At 50.4% G+C, this 16,590-nt stretch overlaps 1 protein-coding gene across 4 annotated transcripts in view; it reads right to left on the bottom strand.

The window, feature by feature from the left end:
- Positions 1 to 16,590, bottom strand: part of ARHGEF2 (Rho/Rac guanine nucleotide exchange factor 2) — a 129,210-nt gene that overhangs the window by 51,277 nt on the left and 61,343 nt on the right. Inside the window, exon 1 of one of the 4 annotated variants that reach the window (XM_048828330.2) lies at positions 6,670 to 7,009. The exons of the other annotated variants lie outside the window; for them this stretch is intronic. Within the exon in view, the coding sequence (XP_048684287.2) occupies positions 6,670 to 6,732 (63 nt within the window). The 5' untranslated portion in view covers positions 6,733 to 7,009. Of the gene's footprint in view, positions 1 to 6,669; positions 7,010 to 16,590 lie in introns of those variants that run through there. 4 annotated transcript variants of the gene reach the window in all.

Raw genomic sequence — 16,590 nt, 5'->3', positions numbered from 1 at the left:
GACCGCGTGGTCTAGAGCTCTGGACTGGGTTCTACTCCCAGCTCTGCCACTGGGTAACTCTGGGCAAGTCATTGAGCCCCTGGTTCTCCTCCCACCTGTAGTCTTGTAGATTGTGCTTTGGGGCAGGGGCGGTCTCTCACCAGGTGCACGTACAGCACCTAACGCAATGGGCCCAGATCTCAGCTGGGGCCCTCTTGGGGCTGCTGTAATATAAGCCATAAAGAGCAGCAAATTATTCGGCTGGTTGTCCCCAGAGTAAGCAGCCCTCGCGGTCAAGACTGAGGCTCATCATGCAGGGAGTCAGGGGCACAAGAGGAGCCTCCAGTTGAATCATAGAATATCAGGGTTGGAAGGGACCTCAGGAGGTCATGTAGTCCAACCCCCTGCTCAAAGCAGGACCAGTCCCCAATGTTTACCCCAGATCCCTAAATGGCCCCCTCAAGGACTGAACTCACAACTCTGGGTTTAGCAGGCCAATGCTCAAACAGTTCATCAGGGCCACAGATCTGATTGTCCTTTCAATAGCTTCAGGTTTTCACAGGGTGGGGTGGAGGCCCCCAGGTAACCTTTTGGTTTTGACAAATAAAAATTTTCTTAAAAAAAAAAAAAAAAGTCTGTTGAAAAAAAGTTGGATGGAAACTTTGACCCCCTCTAGTCCTGATTTTCGGAAGGGCGCCTGTCAAACACCTTCTGAAATCAGGCCTGATCTGCCAATGAAAGTTGCACTCCTAGCTATAGTGGTTAGGGGTGGGATTGTTTTTTTTTTAAATGAACACAGGTATCCTGGTACAAGCCCTCGTGCTGATGTAAACCAGCACACGTTAAGCAGTGCAGCCTGTGTATAGACCAGGACTGAGGTGTCTCAAGCTAGTCCCCCCACCCCAAAAGTCACTAGTCCCCTTTGGAAAAATCTTAGCCACGTTTCACTTTTTAACCCATCAGTTGTCACAGCCAAGCTCCCCTCTCCCCGCCCCCATGCCGCTACAGGCAACGCCCTCCAATAGCAACCCAGCATGGAGCAGGGGGAAATCCACCGCCACAAAACGTTAACCTCCAGCTTCTAAGGAGTTAACAGGAAGAGACAAAGAGGGTCAGAAAAAGCTAGAAACAAATGAACCTCCATGGCTGGCTCCCTACTTTAGCAAATCCCAAAGGAGGAGGCGTCTGCTGCTCGAGAGAGCCCATCTTCCCCCAAAGAGGTGTCAGAACCTTCAGCCTTTATCCGTGCAACAAGAACCGGCCACAGCCATTTCAAAGGGGGCCATTGTTCCAGAGGTAGGGACAGGTGGTCTCTCTGCACAACTTGACTGGCCGGTAAGCCAACCGGAGCATAATGAGAACAGCCGGGATGCGAGACGCTGCTGACAGATCTCAATATTCCTCGCCATTTCAGGGTTGTTTATTCATGGATTTTAACCGGTGGGACCAGTATAGTGGAGCAGCAGCTCTGCTGGGAAGATTGAGAGTTGCTTACTGCCCTAAAATCCACACACCACCTCAGATTGTCTTGCAAATTACTGTGCCTCATGGGGATCCGGTGGAGAGTTAGTGGGCCAAATTTTGGGTGTCTCAAACAAGTGGCTCCGAGATAAAGCCCCCCCTAAAAATCACGTGACAGCGTCTAGCCTGACCAGTGTATAGCACAAGCCAGAGAACCCACCCCAGTGATTCCTGCAGGCAGGTGGGTTTTTAAGATCCTATTTCTAGCGATGGGACCAAACTGCAATTTGTAAGTTACAGCTGAAGCTGATCAAACAGAGGCAGTGCTGCCCACTCCCAAGACTTATGGGAGTCTTGCAATTGACAGTGACTTTTTTTTTCTTAAAGCCCCAGCTCCTGGAGTCAAGTGATGATGCAAGAATCTCAGCATTTGTTTAAAAAAGGGAAAAGTTTCTAGACTGCAAAGAAAACTTGAAAACATAATCCCTCAAACCTGAAGTCCAATAAAAAAAAGACACCCCTCTTTTAAAAGAGAGAGAGAGAACCTTATGATTTTTAAATGAAGTCTCACAACTTTGGAGGGCTTGGGTCAGTAATAGGGTGCATGCTTCCAGTGCCTAGCACACCAGGGCTCTGGTCTCAGTTGGCCACTGAAATAATACCAATGAATAACAAGTCCCCCCCCCCCCCCAATTTAGATTATTTCACCCCCTCTCCAGAGGATATTTTGCTCCTTATCACCTTCCCCAGACATGCCTGTAACACAACAGCACAGCCGCTCTCCAGTTCCACTCCCGGCAGAACAAAGCAATCTTTCAAATGCCCAGTTCCTTCCTCCCCTTAACTTTGCAACAAAAGATGCCCTCAAACCCAAACACGCAGGGAGACGCCGGCAGAGTTTAAGGGGCGGGAGATCAAGCCAAGGCAGAGTTTGACCAGCAGTACAACTAGCTCCTTTCAGACAGGAGATGAAAGCAGGGGCGCTAGCCTCCGAATCACAGGTTCCCCATTCAGCCCTCATGACTTCACCTTTCCAGCAAGACCCCAGCTCACAACAGCCCCTTTATGCCAGATGCGCGACGGTGCCGGTCGACGCAAAAGGCCCGGTATGGAATAAACAAGGCTGAGCCAGCATCGCCCGCCCCCCCACATTCACGAGTCAGGGCCCTCCCCTTGCCCCAAAGTCATGAGATTGAATTTGAAAACCAGGAGATTTTGAAAACAGTAATAAGGCAGGGATGCTTTTATTTGCCCTCTAGAGTCTGAGAATTGGGGGGGGGGGTGAGAAGAGTGTCAAATTTTCAAGCTTTGCTCTGCAACCATGAGAGACAGAAACTCATGTGGGGGTGGGAGGGAGATTTTAAATGAAAACAGAGATTCAGGTATATTTCACATGATTCCAGGAGCTGGGGATTTAAGGAAACACACCAAATACCAAGTGACTTGGGATAAAATCATGGGAGTTGCTAACACTGGTCCACCTCCTGCATTCCATCCATTTCTGAGTCAAAGCTGTTTCCAGCCCTCACTTTCTACTGTGCCCAGTTTCTCCCACGGTGGGACTTTCCCACAGGGTCCAGATCCACAAAGTGTTGGTTTGTGCCTCAGTTTCTCTATCTGTGGAATGTGTGCAGAAGATGCAGTTAGCAGCGGTTCTCTTCTCCTCCCTCCCCCCCCCCCCCCCCCCCGAGTGGTTCCCCCATGGCCCATTCCCAAAAGTGTCATGGCCCCATGTTCAAACCTTCCACCACCCTGGATCCAGGACCAGACCCTTGTTCTTCCAAATCCTGGCAAATTCATTCATCCAAGGTCATTTTCAGGCACTTCTGGGAGCAACCTCAGGAGCCTCTGGTGCCCAGTGTGTCTGCTCGGAAGCCAGACCTCCCAGGAGGTGTGGCGTTCCTCATCCCCCTCTCTACCTGTTCTTGGAAGACCCTGCTCAGCCAAAAACCGAGGACTCTCGCTAGCAGAAGAGAGAGGGTGGGTGCACTTGGCAGGGCGGATTGAGGGGAGTTGGCAGAGATGCATGGGGAGATCCCAGGACCGGGCCACCAACACCTCTTGCAAGGCAGCTCCCCGTGGCTTTGAGTGGGGGCGACTATTTTAAAGACCGTGACAGCTGCTGGCAGCAGCCTGCAAGCAGGGAGCGGGAGCCAGGAGGGGAAGGTGGCAGCTCTCCAAGTGCCTGGGATCCGTCATTCCCACTGCAGCTCTGCCCTCCACCAGGCCTCATGGGAGAGGAGATGCATTCAGACCCCAATGGGGTGTGGCAAGCAGGGCCGCTGATGAAATCCTCTGACATGCAAACCACCACTCCCCCCCCCCCCCCGCATCCCAAGACGCAGCCGCTCATGACCAGCCCGCCCCTACCAGACCCTGAGAAAGCTCCACCTCAGCGTTTTCTTCCCAACGTGCACCGAGGGCTGCTACATATGAACGTCCCGTCAGGAGCCGGCCAGCAACAAAAAAATCCTCCCCTGCACCGCTAAGAACTCTGACCGCAAGGCGGGATTGTCCCTGGGAACTTTAGCGTTAAAAGGCACCCGGTGAATGCTCTCCTGGAAATGCCATTTGAGGGTAGCGGTTGTAGGTTCTTAGCCCCCATGCAGGCCAGCCACCAGAGGGGGACACAGAGCAACACCAGTTTGTAGTTAAGCCTGAACCCCGGTGACACACACATAGAGAAACTGAGGCACGAAGGAGGCTGGACACCTAAGAGGACACAGTGAGGCAGTGGCTGAACTGAGAACAGGACCCAGTCGTCCTGACTCCCACGCCTCTGTTCTAACCATGCTGGAACCAGGAAGAGAACCCAGGTGTCCCTGGTGCCCAGGCCCCAGTTCTCACAACTAAGATACATCCCCCTCCCAGAGCCAGGAATAGAACCCAGGAGTCCAGATACTGATGTCTTAACCACAACTCCAATCCATCTATCGCCCACCAGGGCCTGCCAATCACGGGACTCAACGCGGCTGGTAGAGCAGTCAGCCACCTGTGCCAAGCGCAAGCACCAATCTGCCCCTCCGAGAGACACGAGCATCCTGCCAGTCTGCCGGGTGCAGCGTTTCCCCCCTGCCTGTTCTCATGGCACCAGCTGGGGCCTCAAAGCTTCCCATCAGCCAGCAGCCAACAAAAACACGGCTGCTCTGGGTTTCGAGATACCAAGGTCTCATTTCATCAGGCCAGCTCTTGCCACATGAGCAGGCAAGGGAAGGAACGTGCCCCCCCCAACCGAGCTACAGTTCTCTTCTCAGTCTCCTTAGCACTGTAGCAGCTGGGGATTAGCAGGGAGACCTCCTCTCAGTGGCATTTCTCAGGTAGCCCCCCACCCCCACCCCAGCTCATCTGCCACTATCCTAAGCTTCAAGAGCAGAGATGTACCCGGAACCAAAACCCTGGTTCCAAGCATCATCATGAGATGGGCTTACTGACTCTGTGCCACCTTGGGAGAGGCGCTGCAGCTCTGTGCCTCAGTTTCCCCCACCTGCAAAAGGAGGGGGAATCATTCTTCCTGTCAACCACCCTTTGTCTATTTGGCAAGGACAGCACCAAGCACAATGGGGGCCCGATTCTAGAGCCTGTGGGTGCTACTGTAATAATAAATCAGAAGTCTGATCTTCCTTTACACCAAGGTCCCTTTACACTTCCAGCAGAAGGAACTGGTAAATTACACCACGCTGAGGCCTCTTATCTGCCAGATTGGTGTAAAGGGACCCTGGTATAAAGGGAGATCAGGCCCAAAAGCATGGGGAAGCCTGGAATCTGAATCAAGACCTGAACCCATCTCTAGTTTGGAGACAAACTAGAAGGACAAAGCTTATTATGAAATCACATGTGCTGGCTCCTTTCCTTTCTCCATGCCCCAGTGTTTGCAATGATCCCCTATTTCACTGGTGGAGCCAGGACTCCCAGATTGCTCGGATCTCATCCTGTGCAACCCCCTAGGCCTGCTGGCAAAGGGGGCCTTGGAAGGCTGGACAATAGCATCGTTTTAAGCTCAGCGCTATTTTAACCACCATGCTGGGAGCATCACATGGCTCCGGAAACCACTTCATTGTGCCTGGCCGAGCTGATAAATTGCCCCACGCGGCAGCAGCTCCGGTGTCACCCCTGGGGTATAAATACAGGTGCGGGGTGGGGGAAGCAACAAGAAAGCGGCGGTGGGTGGGTAGAAAAGGGGGGTACAAAAATCCCCTTCTCAACGGCATCAGATAGTTACACTGCTTCCCGGGACGCTACCCTGTGCAATGGGGCTGGTGCGCGGGGGGTGGGGGGTGCAATCTCTGGGTTTCTCTTTACAATGTTCTACCGGTTCTTCTTGTTGACTGGGGGGCGAAGCGGGGGGGATTTAAAGACACGAAATCACCCCTTGCCATGAATATGGCACATACATGAAATCCCTCCCTGCCCCCGGGCTCCAAGTTCACAGATCCAATGGGAACCCCCACCCCGAATCCAGATCCCGGCTGATGGATCTGACCCCCCCCCCCCCACACACACACACACAGAAACACTTTGTAAGTTTTCTTTTTTAAAAACAGCTCAGTCTTTGGGGTTCCCCAGCTCAGCCCTTTGCAGGCACCTTCTCCCCAGCCTAAGTGGTTTTGCAGATGTCTGCTTAATAGGAACCAGCCACGGGGGCCCTTCAGATACAGATTACTTCCCCCCCCCCCCTCCAGCCCCAGGGAAGGGAGAGCTCAAACCAGACAGCGGCCGAGCCACAAAGAGCGGAGACAGCCAGAGTCTCTCTCCACACGCCAGTAAAGTTCTCCCCCTGCCCAAGGCTTGGGATTCCCCCGCTCCCCTAATGGCCGAGAGACCCCAGCGAGCGGCTGGCCAGCCCAGGGGCGGGGTGGGGGGGAGGTTTCTCTCCATCACAGCCCCCCACACACCCACCCCCACCGCTCCAGAGCTGAAGGCAGGGGACAAAATGCCATCTGCGTGCGTGCGTGAAGTGGGTCCTTGGGCGATTCTGGAGAGACTGATCTGAAACCGGGGGGTGGGGGAGAGAGACCATTTCTCCTCCCTCCCCCCCTCGGGCTTTGGGGGAAGGCTTCAAATAAAGGATTCAACTTTCAGAGCGGGCGAAGGAAGACTTAGAAGGGAAACAGCTGCCCCCCTCCCTCCCTCCCTCCCAGACCCTGCGCCCCAAACAGCTGCCCCCAGAACCCCCCCCCACCCCCAAATATTGCCGAGATGCTTTTCCCGCAAAGGGGTGGGGGCACCGACCTTCCACGCGATGTCCTTTGTACGGTCAGTCCTGGTCCTGGCCAGCGATTGGATCCGAGACATAGTCCGGCGCCCCAGGCTCGGGAAAGCCGGGGCCGCGGGGGATTTGCCCGCCGCACCCCGGAGCGGAGCGGAGCGTTCACACGGCCGGCGCTCGCAGCAGGGACCCCAGCGAACGCCTCAGCCCGGCTCCGGCGCAGGAAGTCAAAGAGCAGCGGAGCTGGAAGCTCAGCTCGGTTATTCAAATCAGTCTCCTCCTCTCTCCGGAGCCCGGCTGGGGCCAGCGCCCACCCATCTCCGAGCAGCCCCGGAGAGGCCGAGCCTCCCACGGGGGGAGGGGTGAGTGGGGCGGGGGGGGCTGCTGGGGACTGGCGGTGGGGCGGGAATCCCCCATCAGGGGCTACCGAAACTGTCTCGCTTGAGTTGATCTTTGTGAGGGCGAGGGAGGAGCCCAGTCCCTGAACTCTGCCCCGGGCAAACAGAATCAGAGCTGGGCTTTAGGGGGCAGCTCCCTCGGGATCTGGGGCCACCAGGGGCGAGCGGAGGGTTGCCAACCCCCTCTGGACTCTCTAGGAATTCAAGATTAATCTTTAAAAGTTTATGTCGTGTGATGAAACCGCCAGGAAGACATCCAACCCAAACTGCACCCCCTGGCCGCGCTTGTTTACTTCTTGTTTTTGTTTCTAGCGGGGTCTTCCCTTCTTCAGGGCTTCATTTGTCATGAGAGAGGTGCCCGGGCTCGAGCGATTTTGTTTTAGCTTCATCACTGATGCAGCAAGTCCCCAGAGGTGCTGGAGCCCTGAACTGCCAAGCCTAGGAGTGCTGGGGCCTGCCACAAAGCACTGCCAGTCATACCATTCCTGGGGTTTAAGCCTTGAAAAGGGGGCTTAAAACAACACACACAACCCAAACACCCCCCCCCACACACACACACACCCCCTCCCCAGATCCACCACACACCCCAGCTCTTTAGTTTAGACCCAGACCTGGATTGAAACAGCAGCTTCCAATCTCTGCACCCAATCCAAGCTGCAGCCCCTGGCTCAGAACCACCCACCTGCTTTCGGGAAGTTCAGATCCAGACCCAGCAGCTGGAGCGTTGCAAACAGAACGGAGCCTAACCGGCATCTGATCGGCTGGCTGCTCCCCCACCCCTGGCAGTCACTTATTTACCAAGTTACATTTTACCAGCCAAGGTGTCCTCAAACAGCGGAAGAGTTGGGCAGAGAGGGCTAGGCCTAAAAGAGCTGCTCAGATGGGGCACACCTGCACAAGCAATCGCAATCTCAGCATTCAGACAGCAGAGTTTGCAAAGCTCTTGGAGACGGATAAGGAGCTAATGGTTCACCTCGGTTTTTGGCCTGAAATGCAGCTTCTTCTGGGGTGGGGCACAACAGCTGGCTGCCACCACCCAACGAGAAGAGAGGGGGGGGAAATACTCTGTCTAGCAGACAATGTACACACACCAGGAACCTGACCAGGGCAAACGCCTCAAACAGACCACAGGTTTTTCAAATGCAGGCAGAAAAACCTGCCTAAGATCTCTCCCAACAAAGCATGGGTGGTTCTAACCGGGTAAGGTGGGGCAGGGAGGGAGAGGAAGGGTTCGCAAACTGGGAGCAAAGGGCAGATCAGCAGCTGATGGAATTCAAAGGGAAGCTTGCAATACACACTGCAGGGGGCAGGGATGGAGATTCACTGCTCAACAGGGGCTTCCTGGCTCCCTGCTGGGACAACAGTCACTCAGGACAATAGCCTAGGAAGCTGCGGCAGTGGCTGGTGCTCAGAGGCTGATAAGGGAAGGCGGCCGGAAAGGAGCATACACATTCAGGCTTTATCTACAGGGGAGGATATGTCCCAGTTGCAGCCATGGGGGTCAGTGCACCAGTGCAATCCCATAGCATGTCAGGACTCCTGGGTCGTCTTCGCAGCGCTGTGTGAATTTAGAGTAAGCTGCTTCCCCAGCTGTGAAATGGGGGTATAAAATATTCACATCACGGTAACTCCTAGGAGCCCCCCATCATGGAGCAGGAAGGGCCCCATGGTGCAAGGCGCTGTACAAACACAGAACTAAAACATGGTCCCTGCCCCAAAGAGCTTCCAATCCACCAAACAAGACCTAACTCACAGGAGGTAGGCGAGGCTAGTTTGCAGGGCACTGTGCCAGTACTAAGCATCAGCATCTTGCATTCTAGCAGCTTGATCAGAAGGGACCAGGTACCTCATTAAGTGGGTGATTTTTATTAGTTTAGCAACAACAGAGATTAAGGCTCATTGTCGTAGGTGTCAAGAGCCGCCCACCAGAAGCTATTTACAATGCACAGCAGGAAGCTTTGTGGGTCCTAGAAAACCCAGGATGTTCCTGATTGCCACCTACTGGCACTTCAGCTATTAACTCACTATGTATGTAACATATCCCTCTGTACACACACTAGACAGTCTGTTCCCTGGGGAAACTGAGGCACAGAGCAGGGAAGTGACTCACCCAAGGTCAAACAGCAGGTCAGCGTCAGAGCCAGGGATAGACTCCAGGCCACCCGTGTCCCAGTTCAGTGCACTATCCCCTAGAAATAAATTAATTCAAGAAGAAAGCAGCCAAAAAGAGAGTGAGACAAAAAGCACCTGTCTCTGGTCACCTGTTCTTAATCGCTATCAGCATTGCAAGGCACAGAGCTGCCGCTCCTTTCTGACTATCAATACAGGCTGCTGCAGGCTACAGGGCAGGGCTCACCTGGATCCCCAGTGGGCTGATGAACAACCTCATTAGCTGCTGGGATGTCCTCACCTGTGTTTCCACGGACAGAGAAAGACTTCTCGGAGTATCTCTGCCCAGGCTGGCCCCCTTCTCTCGACAAACCAGAGACCCCGATTCTGATTCCCATAAAGGAGCCTCCTTTAAAGTGCAGCAGCCTAGGGCCCCTTCGTAAAGCCCAAGCGGTACAAAGAGAGCCCTGCTGGCTGATGTCGGGCAAATCGCATCCTTGCTCTGTGCCTCAGTTTCCTCATCTGTAAAAAGGGGGATAATGCTACTGACCCCCTTTGTGAAGCGCTTTGAGGTGTAAGTACGAATAGTACATTAATTATAATCAAGACCCAGAATCTCTTACAAAAGGAAATCTAAGGTCTCATGGATTCTGGAAAAGAAACAGGTTTCAGAGTAGCAGCCGTGTTAGTCTGTATTCACAAAAAGAAAAGGAGGACTTGTGGCACCTTAGAGACTAACCAATTTATTTGAGCATAAGCGCTGTAGCTCACGAAAGCTTATGCTCAAGTAAATTTTTTAGTCTCTAAGGTGCCACAAGTCCTCCTTTTCTTTTTGGAAAAGAAACAGGAAGCCACGTAATTGCTTCTGAGAAACAATCTTAAAGTTAGACAATGCCAATGTACAATTGACTCCTCGAGAATTCCTCAAAGATTATTAGAAGTGGAAGGTCAGAGCTGTGTTCTTGGAGAGGTAATTTCCCCTACATACATTATATTGTTTGAGATTCACTGCATGGGCTGGGTAGACGCATTAACTCTTTGCCTATCAAAAACACTTTTCATCTAAAGCACCAGAACACGTTTTATAATCTATACTTTTTAAACTACTCTGTGTTGCCACCCTCATTTTTACAGACGTGGTAAACTGAGGCACAGTGACTTGTGCTGGGTCAGCCAGAGAGCGAGGTAAGGACCCCAGGAATTCTAGAACCCCTGTGCTGCCAACTGTCATGATTTTTTGGTGAGTCTCATGGGATATTAGGAGTTTTTTTGTTTAAAAAAAGTGTACCCCATCTTCTGGAGTCATGTCATTACAATAGAGCCTCAGCATTATGAACACCAGAGTTACAAACTGACCAGTCAACCACACACATCCTTTGGAACCAGAAATATGCAATCAGACAGCAGCAGAAACAAAAAAAAAACAAAAAGAAAGAAAGAAAAAGCAGCAAATCCAGTACTGTTAAATGTAAACTACTAAAAAATAAAGGGAAAGCAGCGTGTTTCTTCTGCATAGTGAAGTTTCAAAGCTGTATTAAGTCAATGTTCAGTTATAAACTTTTGAAAGAACCACCATAACGTTTTGTTCCGAGTTACAAACAACCTCCATTCCTGAGGTGTTCGTAACTCTGAGGTTCTACCGTATGTGAGAATTTCCACTGTCATTTAAAAAACAAGTACCTTGGTTTACCTGATTTAAAAGAAACAAAAGGAAGTATTTTTTCACACAATGCACAGTCAACCTGTGGAACTCCTTGCCAGAGGATGTTGTGAAGGCCAAGACTATAACAGGGTTCAAAAAAGAACTAGATGCATTCATGGAGGATAGGTCCATCAATGGCTATTAGCCAGGGTGGACAGGGATGGTGTCCCTAGCCTCTGTTTGCCAGAAGCTGGAAATGGGCGACAGGGGATGGATCACTTGATGATTACTTGTTCTGTTCATTCCCTCTGGGGCACCTGGCATTGGCCACTGTTGTAAGACAGAAGACTGGGCGAGATGGACTTTGGCCATTCTTATGTACCTAGCTAGGGATTGTACAGCACTTTTCATCAATAGATCTCAAAGTGCTTTACAAAGGAAGTCCATAGTATCCTAATTTCTCGCCTTCACGGCTGCAAAAAAAAGCTTGAAAACCAGAAGGAAAATAAACAGGACCCCAATGTTTCTTCATTTTCTTGTTGATTTTTAAGCCAGGCTTATTATTTCTGAGCAGGCCAACATGATTTTTGATTGCTTGAGGTTCGCAACCTTGGAACCCAGCATTCAAGCAGTAACAACCTCTCACAGAATGCATGGTCTCTGCAGAGCTTACACACCGCGGTTTCTTTTACCTGTGAGATGTCTGGAATTTGTTTTTACAAGGAAACAGTCAAAACTCGTTATTTTCCCTTAACTGACACCTCTACAAATGAACAGTCCCTGGCTTTGGGAATCAGATTCTTAGAAAAATATAAAATGATGAATTATGCCCTGTTTTCCACCATTTGTCCATCATGCTTTTTCCTAAGCCCTTTTTGCACTGATCTGTGCCGTATTTATTTTAAAACAGAGTAAACCACTATTGTACGCTCCCTTCCCTGGAAAGATGTGTTAGAGACACGTATCAACACCCCCTAGGTGACCAAAATCCTCCCCGTCTGCCTCTCAACATCACAACAAAGAGTAAATATTCTGCAAGACCCGGGTGGTCCTGCTGCAGAGCGTTTACATCTTGTGATCCTACAAAGGCAAGATAAAAGCCGATTGTAAGCAACAGCAGCAAGGAAGATTTAAGAGGGGTGACTTTTGGAGTTTATTTAACCGCACAGACTAGCAGCCCTAAAAACTACCTCCTTTATCAAATGACTCAGCCTGCCAGCTTGGCCAAGCCATGGGAACAGTTACCCCAACGCAACGGGAGGAATTGGTCCCCAAACGATATCACCTTAAGAAGGAGCTAGATCTATGCATGAGCACTGTTCCTTCCAAAGAATTTGGCCAGCCCTGCTTCGGAACAAGAGCTGAACTTTCCAGTCCCAGAGGGATTTGGCATTCCTCTTGCAAAATAAGCAATAGTGTAACCACCACCAGAATTGCAGAGATGCTAAGCGGGCCTTCCAGAGTATGCTATAATTATACTTGGATCATGAACAGAGAGGAGGCACACGCACCCTGCTACAGCCTGCCAGACACGCAGACCTCTGTTTTGGAAGAAAAGAACAGATCATATTGATCAAGAGTGGAGAGAGAGAGCAGCGTGGACAGAGGTGGGGGACGTGGTGAGTCCCACCCGGTGTTCAGTGTCAAACATTCCCCAAGTCATTTTCTCCTCCAGCAGCCCAGTCACCGCCATCTTTGTTATTAGCAGGACCCCCCCACCGAGCCCCAAATCAGTTTGCCAACAGAATACTGGGGCAAGGGCCTTGGAAGAGGATTTTCCAGCTGTGCCATGATATTCCTTTGAGCAAAGTACCGGAATTGGGATAGGCTGCTAAGATCCTGCTTTATCCTGATGCAGGGTTGGAGCGTGGCATGTTAGACAGGCTCCCGGCCTAGACAGCTTATTAGATGTGGTGTTCCAAGAGACATCCCAACAAGGGCAAAAGCAGGTGCTTTGTATGTTTATATCTAGGGCCCTACCAAATTCACAGTCATGAAAAAATGCACCACGGACCGTGAAATCTGGACTCCCCTGTGAAATCTGGTCTTTTGTGTACTTTTACCCTATACTATACAGATTTCACAGGGGAAACCAGTGTTTCTCAAACTGGGGGTCCCGACCCAAAAGGGGATCACGGAGGCGTCGCCAGGTTATTGTAGTAAAAAGGAGCTCACTTCAGTTTGTGGTGTGCATGTGAGGAGCTGGGAGCAAGAGGTGCTAGGAGCTGAGAGTGAGAACGCAGACTGTTGGAGGACTGAGGAGTACAAGCATTATGAGACACCAGGAGGAAGGTCCTATGGTGAGGATAAGGAAGGTGTCGGGAGGAGGCCATGGGGAAGTAGCCCAGAGAGTTGTAGCTGTCACACAGCTGTTCCAGGAGGCACTCTCGACAGCTGCATTCCACAGGGCCCTGGGCTGGAACCCGGAGTAGAGGGCGGGCCCGGGTTCCCCCCAAACCTCCCAACTCCTGATCAGACACAGGAGGAGTTGACCTGGACTGTGGGTTCACAAAAATGGCCAAACTGAGGGCTGCCGTGAAGCTCCAAGGCGAGCAAATCTGCCAATAAGCGCAAGACCCACCAAGGTAGAGGGGGAACTTTGTCACAATATGCATAATGTAGCTCCAGACAGTGCTGGACAGCCTGTACCACACTGGCTGTGATTTCTTCCTGGAGCGCTAGGAGAAAACAGAGTTAATAAGACAAGGGCACCTCTAAAGATACTACTGATTATATAAAAACTAACAATATGTTCCACATTTCAAGAACGATTTTTAACCGGTTTACCCAGAGGTTCTTCATGAAAAGGAAAAAAAGAAAACAAGATTATTTCTCAATCCACCATTCTGAGGGGGAGAAATTTGGGAAAAAAAAAAACCCCAACAGTTTATGGAGGACCCATAGAAATGTCTTGTGTTGTAGAGCTAGCAACACTAAACAAACTTTTCTCAGGACTAGGGAGAGAGCCCTGGTTACGCTGGGAGCTGAAGAGGAGCCATGTTTACGTGTTGCCAGCTTTGCATCATTTTACCACGAGTTTCGTGACATTAGGTGTCTTTTCTTAAAGCCCCAGGTCCTGGAGTCAAGAGAGAAACTGGGCTTTCATTTAAAACATAAATAAATGTCTCAAGAAAAGCTTGAAAATGTGACCCTAAAGACAAAAAAAAATCTCTTGTATTTAAGATCACAATTAAAAAAAAATCGCATAATTTTGAGGTGCCCAACTCGGGATTTTTTGAATGCTGGGGGTCAGCACCGCGGGACAGAAGGATGGGGAGTTTGTCAGCGACCCAAGGAAGCTAGACTATGCATGACTGATATCAAAGCGCATCGCGTGCCGTTCGGGAGAGCCTCACAATACAAGCTAGCAAGCATTGTCAGGTTTACTACAGGGCAACCAAGGTACATCAGGCTTACCTCCGCGATAAAATGAACTCCGAGAGCGAGGCCCCAGAGGAGTCGTGCTAGGCAACGTGACTCTGCAGTCCGCATAGACTGAGAACATCGTGTTTAGCATCACGTCAGCTGGTTGGGGGTACCCTGATCAAAACAGGATGACCCGCAATCAACTGTCGAGGTGAGTGAGACATTGCTTGTCTCTGCTGTTAGTGTAGCTAGAGTCATGTTAAGCTAACCCAGCTCTTCACAGTCATGTTCTAAAACAACCTCATTTCTAGGGAAGACAGGGCTCAACGGAGGATACCATCCTCGCCCTAGATTGCAAACCGAGTCAATGGCACCGCTGAGAATAGAACCCAGGAGTCCCAACTCCCAGACCCCCCCTTGCTCTAACCCTGAGGAAACACTACCTCCAGTTTGGCAGCCCACAGGGGAAATCTGCAGCAGTTCAGCCGAAGGCTGGTTACATTCAAGGCTGGCTAGCACTAGTTAATACGGCTTCTGATTAATTGCCTGCTCGGTAGATTCTGCATAAGCAGGAAGCTAAAAGATCATTATAAAGCATGACAAAAGCCAGAGGCAGAAGTTTTTCTAAGAGCGGTTACTCATTGCTTGCAAGCTAAAGGAGGGGAAGAATAAGGGAGCGTTTAGGAATCAGCAAAGCGGTTCTCTGCCATGGACAGAGAACCAGAGCTGAGCTTTTGGGGTGGGGAGGACAAAGGCACTGGATTTGTTCCAGTTTTGCATCATTCATGTGTAAAATCTGCCGAGCTGGTTTGTAGCAAAGTGAATATTAAGACGAGGCTGATACTTCACATTAATAACTATGGGAGGGCTGTTAACTTCTCCTTAAGGAACAGCGAAAGACAACAACTTTTTGCCCAGTTTGCCGCAAAGGGCAAGAATTTGGGCAACTGCTCTAGAAAATCTCACTTGTTTACCTACAGATCTCAGAGCACTTTGCACATGGGGGGGCAGTTTTCTTTTTAAAGGTTAGAAATCAGCACACAGAAACATAAGTTCTATCAAAGAGAGTGCAGCCTAGCAATTACAGCTGAGGATGGATGGGGAACCAGGACTCCTGGATTCTCTTCCCAGTTCTGGGATGGCAGGGTAAATGACTGGGCATTGGGGCTTCTAAATTCTATTTCGGACGCTGCAACCAATTTATCACATGACATTAGATAATTACTTCATTCTGCCTCAGTTTCCCCATTCTTTAAGAGTGGAATAACACGTTACCTACCTAACAAGGGCTGTCATGAAGATTAACTAAAATTTATGAAAAAAGAAAAGGAGGACTTGTGGCACCTTAGAGACTAACAAATTTATTTGAGCATAAGCTTTTGTGAGCTACAGCTCACTTCATCGGATGCATTCAGTGGAAGATACATTGGGGAGATTTATATACATAGAGAGCATGAAACAATGGGTGTTTTCATACACACTGTAACGACAGTGATCACTTAAGGTGAGCTATTACCAGCAGGAGAGTGGGGGAAAAAACCTTTTGTAGTGATAATCAAGGTGGGTCATTTCCAGCAGTTCACAAGAACATCTGAGGAAATGGGGGGTGGGGTTGGGGGAATAAACATGGGGAAATAGTTTTACTTTGTGTAATGACCCATCCAAAAGAAACTACACCATTTGCTCAAGAAACTCCCTGAAAAAGCACAAGAACAAATCCGCACAGACACACCCCTGGAATCCCAATCTGGGATATTCTATCTGCTACCCAAGATCCATAAACCTGGAAATCCTGGACGCCCCATTATCTCAGGCATTGGCACCTTGACAGCAGGATTGTCTGGCTATGTAGACTCCCTCCTCGGGCCCAATGCTACCAGCATGCCCAACTATCTTCGAGACACCACTGACTTCCTGAGGAAACTACAATCCATCGGTGATCTTCTTTAAAACACCATCCTGGCCACTATGGATGTAGAAGCCCTCTACACCAACATTCCACATAAAGATGGAGTACAAGCTGTCAGGAACCGTATCCCCGATAATGTCACGGCAAACCTGGTGGCTGAACTTTGTGACTTTGTCCTTACCCATAACTATTTTACATTTGGGGACAATGTATGCCTTCAGATCAGCGGCACTGCTATGGGTACCCGCATGGCCCCACAGTATGCCAACATTTTTATGGCTGATTTAGAACAACGCTTCCTCAGCTCTCGTCCCCTAACGTCCCTACTCTACTTGCGCTATACTGATGACATCTTCATCATCTGGACCCATGGAAAAGAAGCCCTTGAGGAATTCCACCATGATTTCAACAATTTCCATCCCACCATCAACCTCAGCCTGGACCAGTCCACACAAGAGATCCACTTCCTGGACACTATGGTGCTAATAAGCGATGGTCGCATAAACACCACCCTATACCG

Source organism: Caretta caretta, chromosome 24, assembly GCF_965140235.1.
Source record: "Caretta caretta isolate rCarCar2 chromosome 24, rCarCar1.hap1, whole genome shotgun sequence".
NCBI classification, from domain to species: Eukaryota; Metazoa; Chordata; order Testudines; family Cheloniidae; genus Caretta; species Caretta caretta.
Note: the sequence above shows the minus strand (reverse complement) of the source record. Positions and strands in the feature narration are given on the sequence as shown.